Raw genomic sequence first — 22,441 nt, 5'->3', positions numbered from 1 at the left:
AATAGTACATTCTCAGATTCAGGGGCATGAATGAGGATTTTCTTTTGACCAGTGGTCATAGTCTTTGGTTTTATACAAGTATAGGAGAGGTTGTGTGAGCTTGTAGATAATGAAGTAAAACGTTTTCATTTCTGAAAGTCTTACAACCACACATCTAAAACAAAATAACACATAACCAGGTTCTTATTTCACAGACATTTTATGAATAGAAATACTGACTTAACTGATTGAGTGCAAAATGAAAGTGAAGAGTCTGGCAGCAGGCTTTAGGTGATGATAATGTAATTCATGTTATTGATAACTCTTTCCAACAGAATGCTTAATAAAACATACAACAGATACATGAACAAGATGCATGTGAACATTTGTCACAGGAGGCTTTGTACTTTTCAAAGTCCTTCAAGTACCTATATGAGGGGCTGTTTTCTGCTGACTGAGATTCAAGGTGCCATCTGGTGGCTTTACTTGAAATAAATTTTTTTAAACACTCCATAGGATTTTCAGTTTCTATGTTGCCTTAATTAGAAAATTTTTTTGCTATGCTATAAGTGAACTTTTTAATTCGGAAACTATTTACTAAAATCATTTTAAAGCTTTTTTTTAGTGGTTTTAATATGGTGTTAATTTATTCTGTTCTTAGGAGCACTAAAACCAAACTTTATTAAAGGAAAACAATTAAATCCTTCTATCCATTTTTTAAAGTTCTGCATTTATTTCAGTGAAGAAAGGTTTTTGTTTTAAAATAGATCTTGTTCAAATCACAGCTAGAAACAAAATATATATATAGTATAGTAGACTTTAAAAATTACTTTCCTAAACAGACTCAGGTCTGATTTATGTACCTGTTTTTGCTGACAGGAATAGTTGGCTCCAGAATTCTGTACTGGTCCATAATCTTTTCCACCAATTTCTGTTTTTCACGGCGCAACTCATTCAGCTTGTCCCTGTAGTAAAATTAAAGAAGTGTTTAAAGACAATTTTGGTGAATTTTAGTTGGGACAATATAATAAAGAAAATCTGTAGAGCTCTTATTTAATCAAATGCAAAGATCTAAGTTTACCAACAAAAATTACATGAACAAATGAGACACCAAATATGAAAATGTTTGAGAATACATCAATGTTTGTATAAGCAAATACATTTTTAAAATACACATAATAAAAAATAACTCATATTTCAATTTAAATAACACATGGCTTTGTGGTGCTGTCAACCAAGGAGGACACAAACCATTTTATTTCCATGCAACACCCACCATATACCCCCAATTCAGCGTTTACTATGCTGCTATCTGAACCTAAGCTGGCAGTCAAAACCCTACACTGCTAAAAACCCATTATTTTAACATGGCTTTCTCATCACTACATTTTAGTGTATCCCTGTTAAACTAGATGTGCATTGAATTATCATTTTCATCAAGGCTCCGTACTAATCCCTGCTATTCTCTGCTGTTCTTTTTCTAGTTTTTCTGGGATGGCGATCTGTGCCACCACCACCTGATCAAGGCACCATGCAGTCCCTACATTGATGGATTGAAGGCAGTACTCCACATGTCCACATGACCATCATCATCAAATTCTTTCACATGAAGCCTGGAAACCATGAGGACTGATTTAGACCATTTATGTTAAGTAGAATGCCCAGTTGGGGCTGGGTGGTCTCTTGGCCTTAGAACCCCTGCAGATTTTGCTTTTCTCCAGCCCATCTGGAGCCATCTGACCTTACTTTTTTCTTTGTTACTTAGTATTGCCTAATCTTATTTTTGTTTCATATAAACATTTCCTTCTTCATCTTGCAACGCACTTTGAGCTTCACCATTTCAATGAAAATGTGCTTTATAAAGAAATGTTGTTGTTGTCATCAAGAAGTCGTAGGCAGAACAAACATAAATTACAAATAAAGCTTGGGAAAAGGAGCACTATATAGATTAGAATTAACATTTGAACTATAATCTTGAATAAATGTCAAGAATAATGTATAATTATTAAATACTTATTATTAAGGTACCTCATAAATTATTAGAATACCTATACATAATTAAAATATGGGAAAATTCTTTAATAATAGTGTACAAAACTGTATTTTGTGTAAAAACTATCTTGGGGTATATTTTATTGAAAATGTGGTGGTACTGCCAGCTTTGCTGCACCTATTAACCATAGCTAGCACTAACAGAGAAGAGCAATTGAGTGGAAAGAGTAAATAGAGAATCTGGACTGACTGTGGCCGCTCCAGGATCACCAAAGGGACTAACAGATAACATTAAACTGATCTGAACCAAAAGTGATACCACTATGCTTAACGCAGTTCATATAATCCAATAAAAATGGGAACTGATGTTTTCTTTTAGTGATCGATGTCGGTAATCCTGCCAACACATAAAAGAGCAAGTATTATAATTGCAAAATGAAAACAGCTTTCATGTTTCTTTTTAGGATATTAAACTACTTTGCTGAGTGACAGCATATTCTTGGTTTTCAGCTGTAAACATATTTAAGTATTAACAATATCATTTTAAAACATGCTTTATATTACAAGATTAGCATGTGGCATAATAGTTTCTGCTACAGCCTCACAACACAAACACACAACTCAAATTGTGGTCTGTATGTGTGTTGTAAGTGTGTTGTCTTCACATTCTGCATCCCAAAGTTGTCCTGATCAGGCTAACTGTCCACAGTAAAGTGGCCCAGTCTTATTGGGTATGTAGGTGAATCTGCTTTGTGATAGAGTTGGAAGTATCTTTGGACTGTTCCTCCTGTGCACATGATACCTTGGATGGAAATACATTACACTTATACCATACTATAAAACATAAACTTATCCATTTTCTAAATGGCTTACCACATTCAGAGATGTGAGGATCACTGGGCATTTGACAGAAAATAACTGGAAATGGAACTAGCCCATTGTAAGCAACACTCATGTACATACCCACATTTACAACAACAACAACATTTATTTATATAGCACATTTTCATACAAATAATGTAGCTCAAATTGCTTTACATGATTAAGAAAAGAGAAAAAAAGACAAAGTAAGAATTACAAATAAGACAACACTAATTAACATTGAGTAACAGTAAGGTCTGATGGCCAGGGAGGACAGAAAAAACAAAAAAAAACTCCAGATGGCTGTAGAAAAAAAAAAAATCTGCAGGGGTTCCAGACCATGAGACCACCCAACCCCCTCTGAGCAGTCTACCTAACATAAATGAACATTCCTCTTTGTATTTACGGTCCTCATGGAAGGACTTGATGATGATGGTCATGTAGTCTTCATGTAGATTTACCCACATTGGGCCAATTTCCAGTTGCCAGTGAACCTTAGCATGTGTTTGGGATATGGAACAAATACCAGTGTGTCCAGAGATAAACTCATGCAGTGTGTTGAGGTTACAAAGTTAATGCCACTCAGTTACTTTCAGACGCAAATTATATATATACTGTATTCATGAATTTCACTAAAGATTTACTGCCTTGTCAAGTTAGTACTCCTTCTACAATTTTCAAGCACGCGCTGTAAATCCATCAGCTATATTTTGTTATTTTTATGGAAAATGCAACAAGAAAAAATTAAGTGTGCCTAGTTTTTACTTAATAAACACATTCTTTTTTATTAATTATATTCATCAACACATTAAACAATATTATTGCTTTTAATAAATGTGAAATAATAGAAGTGAGAATTAAGTATTGATATTTCACTATTATTGTTTGAGCAAGAAAGGAGGAAGGCTTATTAAATGTCTTACCATTATTGATTTTACTTCTTACAACAGTGCTGGTAATAAAATTTTATATTAATGAATAAATACTCACATATATTCTCTCTGCTCTTGGTGGTATTGATCCTTGCTCTCCATGGTCTTCTCAAGCAGTTCTCGATTCTCTCGACTTAGATTCTGGTTCTGTTCTAACAAGTGCCGGTTTTCCTCGTCTAAATTTCCCTTTAACTCTGCTAACAGCTAAAGATGAAATATAACACAGACTCAGAAACAAATATTTACTGATTTTACTTTGACGCAGGGCTTTTGGTAAAAAAAATGTACACTATAAGTCACAATGGAAATAATTTTCCACACACCAAATGTTGAAACAAACACAAAAATATATTACATACAACAAGTCAACCCTAATCAATAGTCCATCACTGCAAGTGTGAGGTCTTCCACTATACTCAAAAAATGCTGCAGAAAGTGAAAACAAGCATTAATTTGTATAAAACTGCTATGTTTTATTGCATTTGAATGAAGGTTACTTATGACAGACAGTTCAATTTTAATTATATAATACTGTATTATTATATAATCATATACAATATAACTCTATCTTTATGAACAGGTGATTTATTTTTCAAAAAATAATTTTATTCATTTTTTTACTCCTCTCCTGTCCCTGGTAGTGTAGTTGCTTCAACTAGCTTATTACTGTAAAATTTTGACCAAAAAGAAACAAAAAGGCTGGGGCAGTCAAACACTGACATTCTGGATGAAAGTAGAAAGGGGTTTCTGAAATCGGTGGCTCATTTCCAAGTCAAATATTTCATTTATTAGAATGTTAGCAGCAGCTCTAACCACAAGCATATCCTTTAATGTACTCCTAATGTTTCAAACATAATTAATAAAGTAATTGTACATTAAAAACAAGCTTTAATTTCCTGCAATGAATACTGATTAATGTCTAACTGGTTAACAATTCTACTCTTAATTTGTGAAAAAAACTTGTAAAGCAGAGCTAGATTTATATCCAAACATAATGTGTTCACTGTAGAGCATCAATGTTCCATTAAACTGTAATTCTGCAGAATATCATAAAAATTGCCTGAATCACAGCTTAGTAAGGAAAGCAATGAACTTATAATCTTACTCATTAGACGTACAATTGAGACCCTAAAATCCCGCCACTTTATAGTCTATGCCAGTTTCTTGCAGTTGTTAATGTAATAATCAAGATCTTGTTATTCTTTTAGTAGGCCCTGAAATTCAAGAATATTTGTCTATATTGTTGTTATCCATTTAGAATTTTTGCAAGAGCCAAGATGATTTAAACCACTGTTCTAACTATTTCAAAGTCTTACTATATGTCTTTGATGAATATTCATAGATTTTTTTATTTACTTTTTAAAACCTTCTTCTTTAAACACCTGACTCTAAACCCTTCTCTATTCCTATCAAACATACCATTATAGCCTTACTAGCTGTGCAAGCCCGTGCTGGAAAAAGCCCAGAAACTATTGAAATCATCAGAAAAAAAATTGAAATGTAGAGATGTCAGGTAATTGAAAGAAACTACTCTGGGTGTCTCTCTCCTAGGAGGATTCATTTTGCCGACGTACTTGCATCGCTTGTGCATTAGTGGCTAAGCGAGTTTCTGTTTCCTCGGAGGTAGAGCCCTTATCCTGACTCCACCTCTCACTTCTTGGCCGGACAGACAGACACACACATTTCCACACGTAGACATTTATATATAAAATATGAGGTCTCTGTGCAAACCTCTAACCACCTTAAATTTAATTGTCTGTTGGAATTTATGTTTTTAATAATTCAAATAAATTCTGACAGGGCATACTTCTTTGTACCACCTAACTCCATACCAAAAAACAAAACTCTAAAAAAAAAATCAAATCTAAATATTTATGAAAAATTAATGTTTCTTAAATGAAAATGCACAGTGGAGGAATGATCAGAAGGGGATGAAAAAGTAACAAAACAGAGAAAACAAACTTTATGTGCTTCATGGAGTCTTAGCTAAACAGGTTTTAGCCCTATAATAAAACAGGAGGTGGTGTTCCCATTTGCCCATGTCCAAAATTCAGGGTTACAAACACCAAACATTCCTCTAATGTCTTTCTCTCTCTCTCTTTATATATATATATATATATATATATATATATATATATATATATACTGTATATATACTATATATATATATATATATATATATATATATATACACTATGGCGGCAACACTAAAGTTGAAGAATCAAATTAACTGAAAGTGAGAATGTGAACCTAACATGTTTGGCTGCTTGAGTACAAGTCTCTAAGTATGGTTATGGCCAACATAACGTCACATATGACACAATATGCATATCACATTCTATGTAACACACTGCATCCTCAAGATCAGGAACTCCTAAATGACTGCAACAATGAAAATAACTTCACAAAATGATATCAACAAGTATTGATAAAAATAATAAATGTGTTATAATTATATAAAATTATTATAAATTATTGATGTGTTTCTGCCAGTAGCAAATAACATAATTATCTTAATTTTCAAAAAAGATTTTGATTAGAAACCTCATCAAAAGCTAGCAATCTGAAATAAGTGCAACTATAGGGTACAGTGTGTACATTGGTGCAAAACTGGCTAAAACACAGAAATGAAAAATGGTGGACTTGCAGTAGTTTATTGCTCATCTTTTAAACAAAAGTCAGTTCCTCTGTTAAGAGTTATATTTTTTGAATATCTAGCTTTTAAAGTGTTTAGCTGCCAGCCTACATTAATGATATTTAACTGTCATCACACTTTCAGAATTGTGTGGATTTCTTTCTGAATTTTCTGAACTGATGTTTGTTCATTATGCCCTGCTCTTCTAGTATTGGGAGATTTCAATATTAATGTTGACAGTATAAAAAACAAATTGGAATCTGATTGTTTACATTTACTTGATTGCTTTAATTTATGTCACCATGTTACTTTTCCCACTGAGAAAAAGGGCCATATTCATATCCTTCACAAAGATTACCTTTCAGTTACAGTTACACCAATAATACAGTACATCAGTTGGCTTTGCCCTACCTATTAAGTTACAATCAATAGTTCTCGGAATCTAGGTATGTGTACTTATACTTCTTGTGTAAGCAAGTCCTGGTCATCTTCTTCCAGACATGTGGAATGATCTTCAGCATGCTTTCTTTTTTTTGTATTAGTAGCTTGTCTCCTTCTTTGCAGTGGTCAAACCTTGAGGTTGGGGACGGTAGTGCAGTTTCTTTTTGAGGTTTAAACACACTGTGTCAGTCCTCTTGTTTTTAGCAAAATCACATCTTCAGAGCAACTGGTGATCATTCAGTTGCCATTTTCAGCAAGACCAGCACATGGATAGTGTACAGCCCTCCTTTGCTCGGACACATGTTATCTTTAGCAAGGCTTGGACTACTGGCACCCCTTGTTCAACTTCTGCTACATACAATTTTCCATTTTTCCAGTCCAGCCCTGGTTACCCTTTGGAATAGAAGGGATTGCCATGACTTTGTTGCAGCCAGACCCTTTAAGCACTGTGGTTTCTGCTATACAGCAGACTGTACGGCCAAGCAGTGACCTTGCTGTGGGTACCAATGAGTTAGGATGTACTAGGGTGTTTTAAAGGCAAGAGGGGACACCTTGTCACTGGTTTCTTTGGTGCACATAAGCCCATCTTTTTAGGTTGACCATTGGTGCAAAGCTGTCCCTCAAGGTTGTCAATCCTTGAGTTATAGCTCTTTCTTTGAGCCAAATGTTTTACTGGTACCAGAAGAATTGTCCCTGAAATTTCACTTGATGAGTGATCCTTTATCAGATAAGCCACGGACTTCATTCCAAAGAGAAGCCCAGTGAGAAGAAGTTGATATTATGAGTGTCTGGCAGCGGCATGTGCTTGTGTTCCAGCTTGGCAAAATGGATGCCAGTCTGTCCTACAATGGATTATTATTAGCATTTTTATTACTCGGGGGCGCGCTAAGTGCCGTTGTAGTTACTTTGCTTGATCAGCTGCTGGCTTGCTGCTGCTGCCGTGCTGCATGATCTGCACTTCGCTTGCCTACCCCTTCCAAACCCCCCCCCCCCCCCCATCTACGCTACACGCCATTGTGAAGAGGGGGGGCTGAACACACCCCAAGGAGATGCGGTCACTCCTCCGAAACCCCTCTTAAACAGTGATACAATGGGAAACAAATAACAGTTGTTTTTTTTACCTCCTCTTTGCTCGATCAGCTTCTGGCTTGCTGCTGCAGCCGTGCCGCGTGATCTGCATTTCGTGCGGCACTTCAAACGTTTAAAAGCCTGTACAGAGCTGTCCCTTTGTCTCACTGCCTTGTGTCTCTTCTCCCCCAGACATCCTCAAACACTATTCAATCTCTTTTCGCTTTTCCATTATTTAATCGAGTAATATTTTCCGTTTGTTTGCGCTAATGCGATCTTTACTATCATTTTTTGAGGCTTTTGAATTTTCCTACTTCCATTATCTCTAACATGCTCTGCATGTGTATCGTGCCATTTTTGAATTGTTTGCGACGTTCTACTTTGTCTTTTTCCGGCCCTGGGCGTGGTTAAATCTCTTGGCACCAAAAATTGTCACGAGCTGAGAGCATGGAAAATGTGTTTGCCAAAAGCATTACAACAACTGAGAGGTTAGATGACCATAGTCTTGTTTGAAAATGGTTGCAAGTAGGGCGTGACTTGCAAAAGTCACCGTCTCACAAGACTTGCTTCCAAAGGTTGTAAGTATGATGTGACTTGACCGTCTCACGGGACGTGAAAGTGTCTCTCTGTCTCTCTTTAAAAGATCACGTCTCGTCGCAGGAAAAAAAGTCTTGTCTTGTCCCAAGATTTTTTTTATACTAGAGAGATTATTATATGTTAACAATTTTCATTTGCTTACATCGTTCACTCAAGCATTACTTTTCTTGTTTTTCTTCAGTTGTATTTTCAATTTTTGCCATAGTCATAGACAATAAAATTGTAATACTGAATCATTTTTTACTTTAACATATTACAATAAGCAATGACATTTACAGGTTCCACAATTAGATGGCCCATGCAATAAATGAATTGTTTGAAGTGTTTATATTATATACCAAAATGTATAGCCCCCCCCCCCCCAACACAGTTCCTTAAGCCATGGAATTGGAGTAAGTGGTTTTAAGCATGGAATTACATGTTAAAACGCAATGCAATATAAATCTATGTTTAATGGAACCTATCTGTAAAATACCAATGAAGAGATTTTTCTGTGCTATAAATAAAATAACAAGTGTCATGAGATTTACAGTACAACATTACACCACAGTGTGAGTCGCGTAATGCTCACAGCTAGATTCTGTTCCACAGGACGTTTACAGCATAAAATGCAAAAATTCACAACCTTCTCAATTTCTATAGCTTTTACAGGTCTGTTAATGTTCATATATAGTATATGAAACAAAATACCAACATATGTTGTATGTATTGATACAATTAGGGGGAAGAAAACACTGGCAAAGTGAATAAGTGTGCTGACTACTTATTGACACAAAAAATAGTGTATTCATTTCAGTACATGATGTAAGCATTTCAGTAGTTGGTGTATGTACTTTAAAGAATAAATTAAATTGCAAACAGCACCTAATAGGAAAGAAATAATATCAAGACCTACACATACTGTACAGTCAGTGTAGGTGCAAGCATTTTTGGTCCCTAGGTAAAGGTTTAACAAAGGTGTCGTACCCTTACATGGCACTTTGATGGCAATATTCTGTGCATGCCAAACTATGGAGGTCTACATGTGCAGTTTAGGGTATAATAAATCGAAGGGTGCATCTGGGTCCCCCATTATGATAAGTGCATGCATTGAACATTCATCTCCTCTCCCTTTTGAATTATGCTAGCACCATCAGGTAGGGCTAGTTTTGTATGCAAGGAATCCAACTCCTCCTGCATTTCTCTTTCCCTACCTGGCAGCTGGACTTGTGGTGTATAGTGTACCTCAAGTGTAACCACGCCTTACTTCAGCTTTGGTAAACCGTTCTTCTTTTACTTCAGTGGTCACAACACATATCACCCTGTTTCTTTTCCCTTGGCAAAACACTTCCACTTATCCACTTGTTTTCAATGCTGCTGGCGAGTGCCGTAATTATGCTGGCGACATTCAAATGGCAGCATGTCTACACTGAGCAGAAAAAATACAGGATGCCTTAAAATAGGCCACTAACTATAGAATTATTACTGACAAATATGAACAAATATAAAACATGTGTCAGCTGGTTTTTTGTTTCTATGACTTCACAAAATTTTAATGAAATCAGTCAAAGCATTTTTGAGATTTTGGGGTATTTGGTTTCTCTATTGTATTTGTATTCTATTTACCCCTAAACAATAACACATCAAAATGACCTTTGTTAGCGGATTCCTAGTGCCCTAGATACACCATCCCGCCAAATTTTAGCTTTTTTACCTAAATGGGGAATAATGGTTTTTGTTGATGAGTGAGTGAATGAATGAGTCAGTTAATTTTGCATTTTATATAAATATATAATACTACAAGCTAACTGAGTCACATAGTTACCTTCTCTACAGCTGTTTACATCTCTGACATATTAAAAACTCCTAACCTCTTTTACAGTTCCTCGGACTCTGCAATAATGAAGATGACTTCTCTAATGAAGCACTAAGAATGAGGAGCTTCTTGATCATTAGGGGATACCCTTCGTATGTTGCGGACAGGGCCCTCAATCAAGTCAGGAGATGACTGGAACATAAAGATCATTCTTAATGTACGGTGGATGTCAGCTGTTACTTTAAAATTGAGGTTTTCAACACAAACATGAGAGGGAAGGATGGAAGCTGGGTAACAGGAAATTTATCACATTACAAACCGTTTTGTCACAAAGTGAACCACAGAAATATGAAATAAATTACTGTACCAACCATTACACTAGACGACAATAATCTCGCATTGAAAATATATTGCTTAAAGTTGGGAGAATAGAGGTTGATAAGATATTTAAAGCTAAATGGTCTGCTCTTATCTAAACTGTTGTTAATTCATTAATTTCTGGAGTTATGAAGCAGATGGCCTTTCTGTCTCACAGTGTGATGACAGCTGTACAAAGACAAGTTCAATAGAAAAAATGACTCCAAAGCAAAAATCAACCCATATGATAGAAATAATTTCACAACAAAATAATATTATTGATGACTTTGACCCTTACCTCACACTGATTGTTTAGTTTGGTAATGTTAATATCAAGCTGCTGATTCTGTTCCTTGAACTTGTTAATTTCTGCTTCAAGCTTGGCCTTCTCAAGCTGCAAGCTTGTCAGTTGGCTCTTGTGAGACTTGTGTTCTAAATGCAACTCTTCTTGGACCTTCATTGTTTCCTTGTTGAAGTGTTCCAAACTAAAACATAGATTAAATCAAAACAGTTAACTTAACTTTAAAATATGAGGGTATTGTAGATTGAAGGGACTAATTAGTAAAGTACAGAAGGCTATTAACACAGAAAACAATAATGTTTCATGATTAATATCATTACACTGTTCTGCTACTTGATTTGTAATAAAGAATTGTAATTCCATTTCTAAATTTGTCATCTAATATTTGGGAATATAAAACGCAATGAAAGCATCTTCATTATCTCCAATACTCAGAAATATTGACTTGATCAGCTAAAGGAAGCAGATGCCTGTGGTGTAGAACACCAGATAGGTGTTACACAACACCACCCTCCTCACCGTTCATTTTCCTCTTGAAGTTTTGTAAGCCTTTCCAGGGTTTGTCTGTGCTCTCTGCCTTGCATTTCCAGTCTCTCCTGTTCTGCCTTTAGTGATGATTCCTTTTCTTCTAATGAAGATTTCTGTTCCATGAGTGCACTGTACCTACAATTCACAAGAGGTTCCATAAACAAATAATCATTTACCTCCATCTTATATAGTTTAGTGAAATAAGTCAATTTTAGTTACCATTAAAAGGGTTACTATCAAAAACATTGATAAATAATGAACTTGTCCACAGTAGGATGAGTAAATTGGAGATCAGGAAGACATATAGTACTACATATTATTCAAATCACACCAGATACCCCTTCTACCACCCATCTAGAGAGCCAAGAAAGAGTATATTTTTGATATTGAAGTTATAAATCAAAGATCCTGAAATATTCAAGGTTAGCAATGGTTCACCAGCCCATTGCAAGGGGAACACACCGATATACACATTATCAGGGGCTAACTTAGCATTGCCAACCCACTTAACCCAAACACATTTTACATGATCAGAATTGACTAAGAACTGTACAATATACATTTTTGACTTCAGTTAGACCATGTGTTGCACAAATTCAGAAATAGTATATATCATAGAGAACTGATTTTGATTCATTACCTGAAAATCAAACTGACACATACTTTTCCCAACAGTGTATAAAATCATCTAGAATTGTACTCATTTGAAACCCCTGGTATGGTTTGGAAATAATAACAATTTACAATAAAAAATGTAACATTGTTTCAAGCATTACTTGTCCACACATGATGCTCTACCAAAAGACCCATCATTAAATTGTTTTCTGTGAACATATGTGTTCCTTTTATAACGCAAAACTTCCACGAAAATTCTGTAACATAACCTGAGCATAAAAATCACTAAATCACTAACATAAAATAAGAATTTATAGATATTTCTCTGGACTATTAACTTTCAAATGGACCAAGTATTTGTGCCCTAATCTCTGCTCAGAATGAATCAAGAACCTTTTGCACTGTGTATTCTGTAGACTTAAGAACAGCTACAGGTGGTAGGTGCTGTAATACAAGGCAACAGTGGAAAAAGATAATACAGGTTTTAAGAGACATACAGTGCATCCGGAAAGTATTCACAGCGCCTCACTTTTTCCACATTTTGTTATGTTACAGCCTTATTCCAAAATGGATTAAATTCATTTTTTTCCTCAGAATTCTACACACAACACCCCATAATGACAATGTGAAAAAAGTTTACTTGAGATTTTTGCAAATTTATTAAAAATAAAAAACTGATAAATCACATGTACATAAGTATTTACAGCCTTTGGCATGAAGCTCAAAATTGAGCTCAGGTGCATCCTGTTTCCCCTGATCATCCATGAGATGTTTTTGCAGCTTTATTGGAGTCCACCTGTGGTAAATTCAGTTGATTGGACATGATTTGGAAAGGCACACACCTGTCTATATAAGGTCCCACAGTTGACAGTTCATGTCAGAGCACAAACCAAGCATGAAGTCAAAGGAATTGTCTGTAGACCTCCGAGACAGGATTGTCTCGAGACACAAATCTGGGGAAGGTTACAGAAAAATTTCTGCTGCTTTGAAGGTCCCAATGAGCACAGTGGCCTCCATCATCCGTAAGTGGAAGAAGTTCGAAACCACCAGGACTCTTCCTACAGCTGGCCGGCCATCTAAACTGAGCAATCAGGGGAGAAGGGCCTTAGTCAGGGAGTTGACCAAGAACCCGATGGTCATTCTGTCAGAGCTCCAGAGGTCCTCTGTGGAGAGAGGAGAACCATCCAGAAGGACAACCATCTCTGCAGCAATCCACCAATCAGGCCTGTATGGTAGAGTGGCCAGACGGAAGCCACTCTTTAGTTAAAGGCATGGCATCCCGCCTGGAGTTTGCCAAAAGGCACCTGAAGGACTCTCAGACCATGAGAAAGAAAATTCTCTGGTCTGATGAGACAAAGATTGAACTCTTTGGTGTGAATGCCAGGCGTCATGTTTGGAGGAAACCAGGCACCGCTCATCACCAGGCCAATACCATCCCTACAGTGAAGCATGATGGTGGCAGCATCATGCTGTGGGGATGTTTTTCAGTGGCAGGGACTGGGAGACTAGTCAGGATAAAGGGAAAGATGACTGCAGCAATGTACAGAGACATCCTGGATGAAAACCTGCTCCAGAGCGCTCTTGACCTCAGACTGGGGTGACGGTTCACCTTTCAGCAGGACAATAACCCTAAGCACATAGCCAAGATATCAAAGGAGTGGCTTCAGGACAACTCTGTGAATGTCCTTGAGTGGACCAGCCAGAGCCCAGACTTGAATCTGATTGAACATCTCTGGAGAGATCTTAAAATGGCTGTGCACCGACACTTCCCATCCAACCTGATGGAGCTTGAGAGGTGATGCAAAGAGGAGTGGGTGAAACTGGCCAAGGATAGGTGTGCCAAGCTTGTGGCATCATATTCAAAAAGACTTGAGGCTGTAATTGCTGCCAAAGGTGCATCAACAAAGTATTGAGCAAAGGCTGTGAATACTTATGTACATGTGCTTTCTCAGTTTTTTCATTTGTAATAAATTTGCAAAAACCTCAAGTAAACTTTTTTCACGTTGTCATTATGGGGTGTTGTGTGTAGAATTTTGAGGAATAAAATGAATTTAATCCATTTTGGAATAAGGCGGTAACATAACAAAATGTGGAAAAAGTGATACGCTGTGAATACTTTCTGGATGCACTGTACAAGTGATGGACATAACTGTCTTATTGGTCATTGGGCCCAATATCTAAATGACTTAATAAGGATGCATAAAATATAGAAATGTTTTGTAATTGCTTCATAAATCTAAATAAACAGCCACACATTCTCCCCTGTGCAAAACTGCACTGAAACTGTATGTCTGCAATAAAGATTATGACATACTCTCACTGTTACCATGCTTCTCCACAGAGTATTAACATCCATAACCGATGAGTAATTGGAGGTATATAACAATAAATACAGTCAATGTTAACAGGCTTTGTGGGCATTTATATCAAGAGAATAATAACAGACTATTAAAATGGCTGCCAAATTATAAGATTGTGGTAAATTTATAATAACATCTATGACTAGAGGAGTGTAGACAATAGGTGATGGATTCAATAAAACAGCAGTACAGCACTGTGTACAGGCTTTTACATATTTTTCTATTTTTGCCTAATTTCAGTTCAGCTAAAAGATGACACATAAGATCACAATATATGTTTCTTCTGCTCCAGTGTCCAGCTCAGGTGCACCTTAGACCAGGCAATGCATCTCTGAGCCTTGGATATAAGAAGTTCCTGAATGGCTACCCTCCTGAAAATTCCAAAGTTGTGAAATTCATGATGTACAGTTTCTGTTAAGACTGGGTCACATAGGTGCTAATTCTGTGGTAATTTTTGAGGGTGTATTTTAGAAACTATTATGTGAAATGTCTGTCTGTCCCCATCAGTGAGATTCAACTTGTGACTAGTTTTTCTTTTTTTGATGCAGTTTGTCCATGTTTGTCATATGCTGTTAGTATTTAGGTTGCTTTTTCCTTTGACACAGGAAAATATGTGCAGTTTTTGTGACTGATGCACCTGCAATTCTACTTTGGCCTAAGTGGAACTTGTTAGTTGCCTCATGCTGCTTTAAAAAGTCACACACAATATCAAAATGCTAACTGCCAGACTGCTTCGGTAGCTCACTTAGACTGCCAATAAACCTACTAAAACTCACACTTGAAGATCCACTTATAATTGGAAGCTTAAAGATAGAATTATTTCAATGAAAAACACAAAAATGATAACTGGTACCTTATAGCCCATGTTTTTACCCTTCTGAGGCAAGTTTTTAAGTCAGCTATTTTTCTGCAAACTTGAAAATGAATCCACCTCAGTTTCAGATTACAAGAATGTCTTAGGATGTCTTAAGGTAAACGATAAACCAAATTCATTCTTCCATTTGGTCAAATATTCCCTGTGCTTCTATTGTCCACTCAAATTAACAGATGTGTTCTTAATAAATGGAATTATGAAAAGTATGATGCAACTGAACTGTTTAATAAATCTTCTCAAAATACTGGACAAAATCCTAGAAATAAAAGAGGAGCAAAAGTTTCTATTTCTTAAAATATTTTCCAATTGCTTGATAAGTCACTCTAATGCCTTTGGTGGCTGCACCTGATTCTGTTGGAATCCAGCATGTTGATGGGCAGTGTGCAAGAAAGTAGGTCATGGGTTTGACATGACTTTTTCCAAATTGTTTGTTATAACCTTGTTTTTCCACATACAGATTGTCATGCACTTATCTAGATTTTACATGCGATTTGGGACTATGAGTATTGGCAAGCACACCCATGTGTACACTTGCCTTGAAAGTGATGTCACAAGTATACTGTACAAAAGATCCAGGCAATATGTCACATGTATTCAAAGAAGATATGAAATATGTTTTCAAATGGAAAGAGCCTTCTTCAAAGTGAAGGCCTTCGTCTTTCTGGTTCGTGAAGGTTTAGTTTTCATTTTGACTTCCTATTTTGACTTCCTCTTTTGCTTTTGTTTGATTTTTGAAATAAGGAAGATTTATGGATGTTTTAAGTCTGTCTGATCTTGCATACTCTGACAAGAAAAGATCACTTCTGTCTCTGATGCTAAAATAATTTTGTATTTTTAACATCTATGGGTAGACAATTTCTAAAAATAAATATACTGTCTCTTCAATGCACGAAACACACACACCTCCATATGTGTTGCTCATCAAGAAGATAGATCCTGACATTGGCTGTGCCTTGATATTCTGCCCATGAAAATCATAGGAGGAGGAGGAGGAGGAGGAGGAGGATGAGGAGGAGACAAATCTCTGTCCTATGAGTCCTATGCTAATTTTAAACATATTTGTTTTATGCTCTCAGCTCAATAATTTTAATGTTTTCTCTGTGCTTTTTTAGGTTTGACAAATTGAAATTACTGTCATGTTTGTGTATTTTCTTCCCCCTCTACAATTCTTATTTCCATAATATTAATGAAGTCGCATTTTGCTAGTCATATTATGAGATTTAGCAATTAAATTATTTGAGCTGTGTATATAAATAGATTAAATGTTAAAAATAAAAACCCTGAAAATATAAAAATGCTAGTCTCTCCTGGATTACTGTATTTAATGGTTATTACTCATTTAAATAAAAACATATTATTACTTCAATGTGTGGTATTATCATAGAACTGTTAGTCATAATAATAGGGGTGTGTGTAGAAACAATAGTTAAGTCCATCAATAACATCTTTAAAGTGCATACCAATCAAAGCATTTGCATATTACAAATTGATTCTATGACAAATTCATGATATATGTTCTTTAAGAAATGTATTCAGTTTCAGGACACCCTACATATGTTTAGGAAATACAGGGACTACAACATGCAGGTTAGATAATGGTCTTAAATTAGCCTTACCTTCTGCTTCATAATAATGCCTTCTGGGTCGACAAGGTCACACAAGCAGGTCTCCAGGCCAACAAGGAAATTCCGTCTCATGGAGGACAACTCACCAATGGGAGCTAGCAGCTTTGACAAAAAAACTGGGCCTGTAAAAGCCCATACTCCTTGTATGATTTTGGACTATATAAGAAATAAATTGTCGTTGTTGTTGTGAAAAGCCCCCATGAATTTAAATACTCCAATGTACCATCATATTCTTTTTCTTAAATTGTTAATTATTGAACTCGGGTAAAACTAAAGGTCATATTTCTTTATTCACCAAAAATATTGTATTTTGGGGTTTAATAATCTATTACTGATAGTTTTCTTATGTGTTTATCTTTTAATTTTTGGCTATGGGAGTTTTTTTTAATATATACAGTATTTGCCCTGGTAAGGAGATGCCTTATTGGCTGTACTTTGACTTTACAGTTCAGTGAACTTTTCTACGAATTATGTTTAATTTTTTGTTTGTTCAGTTTAGAGGTATTTTAGTTCTAGGTCACTTTCAAATTTCTCTGGGATCACAGATAGCACTTCCCGTCAAAATGGTTCAAGGTGCAGCAAGGCTTTGTTCCCTCTCCTGAGCTGGATTTATTTCTAAACAGTCTTCTCTGTTTCTAATTACTTTAGAAATTGCTACTTTTGTGTATAGCCTACGTGCTGTATCAGCACATGCTAACTCCATTTTTCTCCATGTGGCTTACATGCTGCACAGGGGAGGTGGGAGGTTGTTGAGTCTACATATTTTCTTTTTGCATACTCAATGGCTTTTCTTTGATGTTTTTATACGCAGACTTGGCAGCTTGATGTTTGTGGGGGTGCTGATTTTGGAATTGGAAGGACTGAGATCTGTAGAGGAGCCTACTGGGGATAATTTCTGATGTTGCTGAATGGGCAAAACAAGGGAATATGCCCTGCTCTTTTTGTCACAATTAAGGGCTCGTTTATACTTCACGCTCAGAACGCGTACGCGCCCGCATTATGGCTGCCACGCGTTCTCAGCATTCATTTGATGCGTCCTCTGAGCATGACGTGTGCACGAGTTGCAGTACCAGCAATAAGTTGGATATGTGACATCAGAATCTCTGTTTGCCATCTACATGTGACAGAAAGCTTTGCGGATCCTACGAGATTGGTATCATGTTTGATGAATGGTTCGATGTGGTGAAGCAAAATGCCAACATACAGATGTATCTATGGTGCTTTTATATTCAAGCGTCGCATATTCCCGATAATAATGACACAATACATTTTAAAAGTCTCACATACCGTCTTCTGTGCCGTCTTTTTTTTCTAGGGCTTACATCCGGTCCTGACAGCAGTGGATCACCAGCCATAGATTGCCACATCGAGCACATTAAATATATGATATTCTAACTCTCTGCACATTTAGAATCCTTAGATTTATACTTGATATCACTTTCATGATGAAATGCATTAAAGTATGAATGTTACATGTTACAGATAAATCGGTAATTTCGTTTAAATAATGAATACTGTTAATAATTACACACATGGGGGTTACACGGTGGCGGAGCGGTAGCGCTACTGTCTTGCAGGGAGTCACGTAGCTGGTATTCCCTGCCTGGAGTTTACATGTTTTCCTGCTGGGTTTCCACAGTGTGCTCCAGATTCCTTCCAAAGATATGCAGATTTGGTTACACTAAAATTACGCTAGTGTATGTGAGTACTTGTATTCACCTTGCAATGAGCTGATGCCTTGTCCAGGGATTGTTTCTGCCTCGTGTTCGTGCTAGCTGAAATGGACAAATCCCTGGACTGATGGATTTAATCATTAAACATCCTTTTCAGAGATATTGCGGTTAGGTGTCATCGGAATTTAATGGGTGTCCCAGGCAATTCACAACACAGCGAAGCCGAACCTGTTCTCATCGTGATAATATCTCGCACTGCCACCTGGTGGATTCCTCCAGATTTACGCAGAGTACGCACGCAAGTATAAACACTACAACACTTGCGTAACAGGAGCATCCGCTGCAGTATGCGTCGCGTGAAGTATAAATCCAGCCTAAGTCCTGAATGACAGGCAAAGGAGGGTTTGTGGCTGTTTTTCCTCTCTTTCTTTCTATGGTCTTTTTATGTAATCTTTTCTTTTTTCTTGATGGGTGCTAATTTGTCAGTTGCCTCTTGGAACGTTCACAATCTGAATTCAAATAACAAAAGGGGTGGTGTCTTGTAATTCCCTCAGACCACACATATATCTAGATTGCTATTATAGGCATTATTTGGAAGTTTACTATAGGTTACTCTGCTGGATTAACTTAAGACAAGTCATCATCTGAATTTATGGCTTAGAGGTGCATTTCTCATTTCTTGAAGAAAAAAGACCCCTGTGTGATGAGCACTGATTACAGATGCCAAGTTATATTCTTTGCTGAGTTTGAAATATACAGTGCCCATGCAATTTACCTACTAAATTAATTTCACTTAAAATAAACTAAACCTATTGCTTAAAAACACCAACATTTTCCAGGCTCAACTTTCTTCCTGGAGTTATTAGCTGATTCCAAGTTTAAATCAGTTATAAGCTCATATACTCGGCTCTCCAATAATCAAAGCTAAACAGAAAGAATATCTGAATTCAATGAGGACTGGAAAGGACTGAAAGGGCTGCTGTCTGGGGTTTCATCTGATTTCTGGAGTCACCAGCCGGGCTGCTGTCTGGGGTTTCATCTGATTTCTGGAGTCACCAGCCGATAGTATATATCTTCAGATGTGACACAATGCCTTCAAAGTTAGGCAAACTGAACCCCTCAGTAATACTCTAGGTGATATATGTAAAGACTTGGGCTTTCAAACATTCCAATCACTAAACATTTCAATCTTTATCTTTACCTCTTCTTTTTTCTGTTATTTAGAACTTAGATCTGTTTTAAAGCAAGTGGAGTACTAAGTCTCATTTGCTCCGGCTTCCCACCTTCACTTACACTATTCCATATCCAAAAAACAGTGTCCACTCTATGATATTTAATGCAAGGCAGCTCATTACTCATTACCAGTTAAGATGGTGTAGCACTGGGAACCCCCCATATTTCTTTAAATTCATTGAGTTTAATTTTTAAAATATTTATTTGGAGCCTAGAACCCCAAACTATCAACAGACCCAATTAAAGTTTGTTCATCAATTACATTCCACCTCAGCCTATTTGTCTGGGGATAGGTCTCCAAGCTAACTATCTGCTCCTTGAATATACTGCCACCTTCATTCACATGTTTTGTGGTTGCCCTTCAGTGTTTAGTTTTTTTTTCTGGTGTGCCTATGTTTCTTGTATCCATTCTCTCTATTAATATTCCTCTCCTTCCTCACATTTTTCTGATTCTAGACTTTTCTTTATTCTAACTTTCTGATATGCGTCAGACTGAATTAAGAACAACTGTTGCAAAAGTTGAACTTACCTATTGCAGGAAAGACTACTTATGCCCTTTCCCTTTCCTACACTTTGAAATTTTTTAATTTGGTACTTTTCGAATTTTCAGTTGCAAGAATCAATAAAACACCTCATCCATACATTTATATATACTGTATAGTCAGAAATTATAGAGCTAGTCTGCGCATGCTTGCTCCTTGATTGTCACTGCAGTCCTAATCCTTATCTTATCACCTCCTTAATGGGACTGATGCAGTGCTGCTCCTCACTTGACAGTCCACACATGCTCTTCTTTTGTTGTCATGTATAACCATGAACTCTGCAGGACTGGTTTTGGATTTTGGTGGGGATCTGGGGAGTGAGGTCTGGGCATTGTGTTTTTACTTTATTACATGTTAAAACTGATTTTCATTTGTTTAAGATGTTGGTATTTTGTGTTCTACAATAAAGATTTTATTAAAAAGTTGGTTACAAAATGGATTGATAGGTGGATGGATGCCATCACTAAGTATAAAATCCAAAAACTATAAAAGCTTTGCTAGTAGCTAAAAGTGGAAAAGCATTTGTCATGGCAACATTTTCATTGACATCTCACCACCAGTAGAGTTCTGATCCTGGCCTTCAAAATATAAAGTGCTCTTCAACAAAAGATATTTAATAAATGATTTACTGTTTGAAACTGAAGTCTGACAGCTGAATTTGTATTTGGTGCCTATTACCTTCCCTCCAACTCCTTGAATTTAAGCTCTTGGCTACGAGATGCTCCCTTGAGTTCGCTGTACTTCTGCACAAGTCCTTCCAGTTCAACTTCCTGGCGCTCATGAAGCAGCACTAGTTTTTCATGATCACGACGCAGAGCTTCATAGCAGGCCCGGGCCTCCTCTCTTTCTCTGGTCATGGCTCGGTTCTCGCTTTCAAGCCCAGCTAACCGGGATTCTGCTTGAGAACTTTGGGCCACAAGAGAGGCATGTTGGGAACTGAGGGCAGAATTTTCCACCTGAAACAACAGTACAGTAACAAAAGTAGTAACTACCTATCCATTCAACTATCAAAACTGCATAAATGTAAGCTAGCATGTTTTGATATTGTGTTTACTGTGATGTCATAACATCTATGACAAGATAAACTAAGTTGTTTCGTACCACAACAAACTAAAGAAAAACAACAGAAGAAAACACATGCCAGCATCTCACCTGTAACCGAGTGTTAAGAGCCTGTAAAGCAGTGCTCTGTTCCTGTATAGACAGCAAGTACTTTTGCAGAGTGTCAACTTGCTCCTGAAGCCGTACAATGCGAGACTCACTTTGTTGCAGCTGAGCACACAATGAGTGCTTTTCCGCCAGCAATGATGCATTCTGAGAAGAAAAATGAAAGAAAATCATTCACTAGGAGAAACAAATAAGTAAGAAAATCCACTGAAAATATTCAACAGCATAAGGAATGTTTATGTATTTTAACATATTGTATAATCATTCATTTTCTAAACCTGCTTTTATCCTGTCAGTATCACTAGAGGCTGAAGCCTTTCACAAGGCTCATTCAAATGTTTACAAACAACAAAACAATTTAAAGTTGTTAACAAAGGCAATTGTATCTGTTAGCACTACACAAAGAAATGGAATACCCTGAGGAAAACCTACATGAACAAGGGAAAACAAGAGTTCAAGCACCTTAAAGGTGTAATACTATAAGCTGTGCAACCATGTTTCTTAAAAGAAACTGTTAAGCTTGACTCAAGTATCTGTGGAAAGGGGAGTTTTTGGAGCATACTGCACAAGTTTGCTTTGCATAAAACTGCACAAATTTAAGCTAGGACATGTTATCTCACCACATTAATGCATGTTGTAGATCATAACCAACTTAATGATTGAAACAAATGTAAAATGAGAATTATTTTAGTTTATTAAAATAAGGAAATTAAGGAATAATTTACACACTTTAAAATCAAATGAAATTTATGAATTTTGCAAACACAGTTGCGCTTTGTTATAGTAATATTATCTTATTATACTTTATAAAGATGAAATTATACAAAAATCATGAAGGCCACATGAGTAGATGAGACAGAATTTAA

The 22,441-nt window shown here is 36.5% G+C and overlaps 1 protein-coding gene across 1 annotated transcript in view; it reads right to left on the bottom strand.

The window, feature by feature from the left end:
* The window catches only part of LOC114653961 (girdin-like), a 159,808-nt gene that overhangs the window by 11,969 nt on the left and 125,398 nt on the right, over positions 1 to 22,441 (bottom strand). Inside the window, exons 22-27 of the mRNA XM_028804485.2 lie at positions 21,561 to 21,722; positions 21,087 to 21,364; positions 11,478 to 11,621; positions 10,956 to 11,142; positions 3,823 to 3,968; positions 843 to 944 (exon numbers count right to left, since the gene is read on the bottom strand). Coding sequence (XP_028660318.2) covers positions 843 to 944; positions 3,823 to 3,968; positions 10,956 to 11,142; positions 11,478 to 11,621; positions 21,087 to 21,364; positions 21,561 to 21,722 — 1,019 coding nt within the window. The remainder of the gene's footprint in view (positions 1 to 842; positions 945 to 3,822; positions 3,969 to 10,955; positions 11,143 to 11,477; positions 11,622 to 21,086; positions 21,365 to 21,560; positions 21,723 to 22,441) is intronic.

The sequence above is a fragment of the Erpetoichthys calabaricus genome, chromosome 1 (assembly GCF_900747795.2).
Source record: "Erpetoichthys calabaricus chromosome 1, fErpCal1.3, whole genome shotgun sequence".
NCBI lineage: Eukaryota > Metazoa > Chordata > Cladistia > Polypteriformes > Polypteridae > Erpetoichthys > Erpetoichthys calabaricus.
Note: the sequence above shows the minus strand (reverse complement) of the source record. Positions and strands in the feature narration are given on the sequence as shown.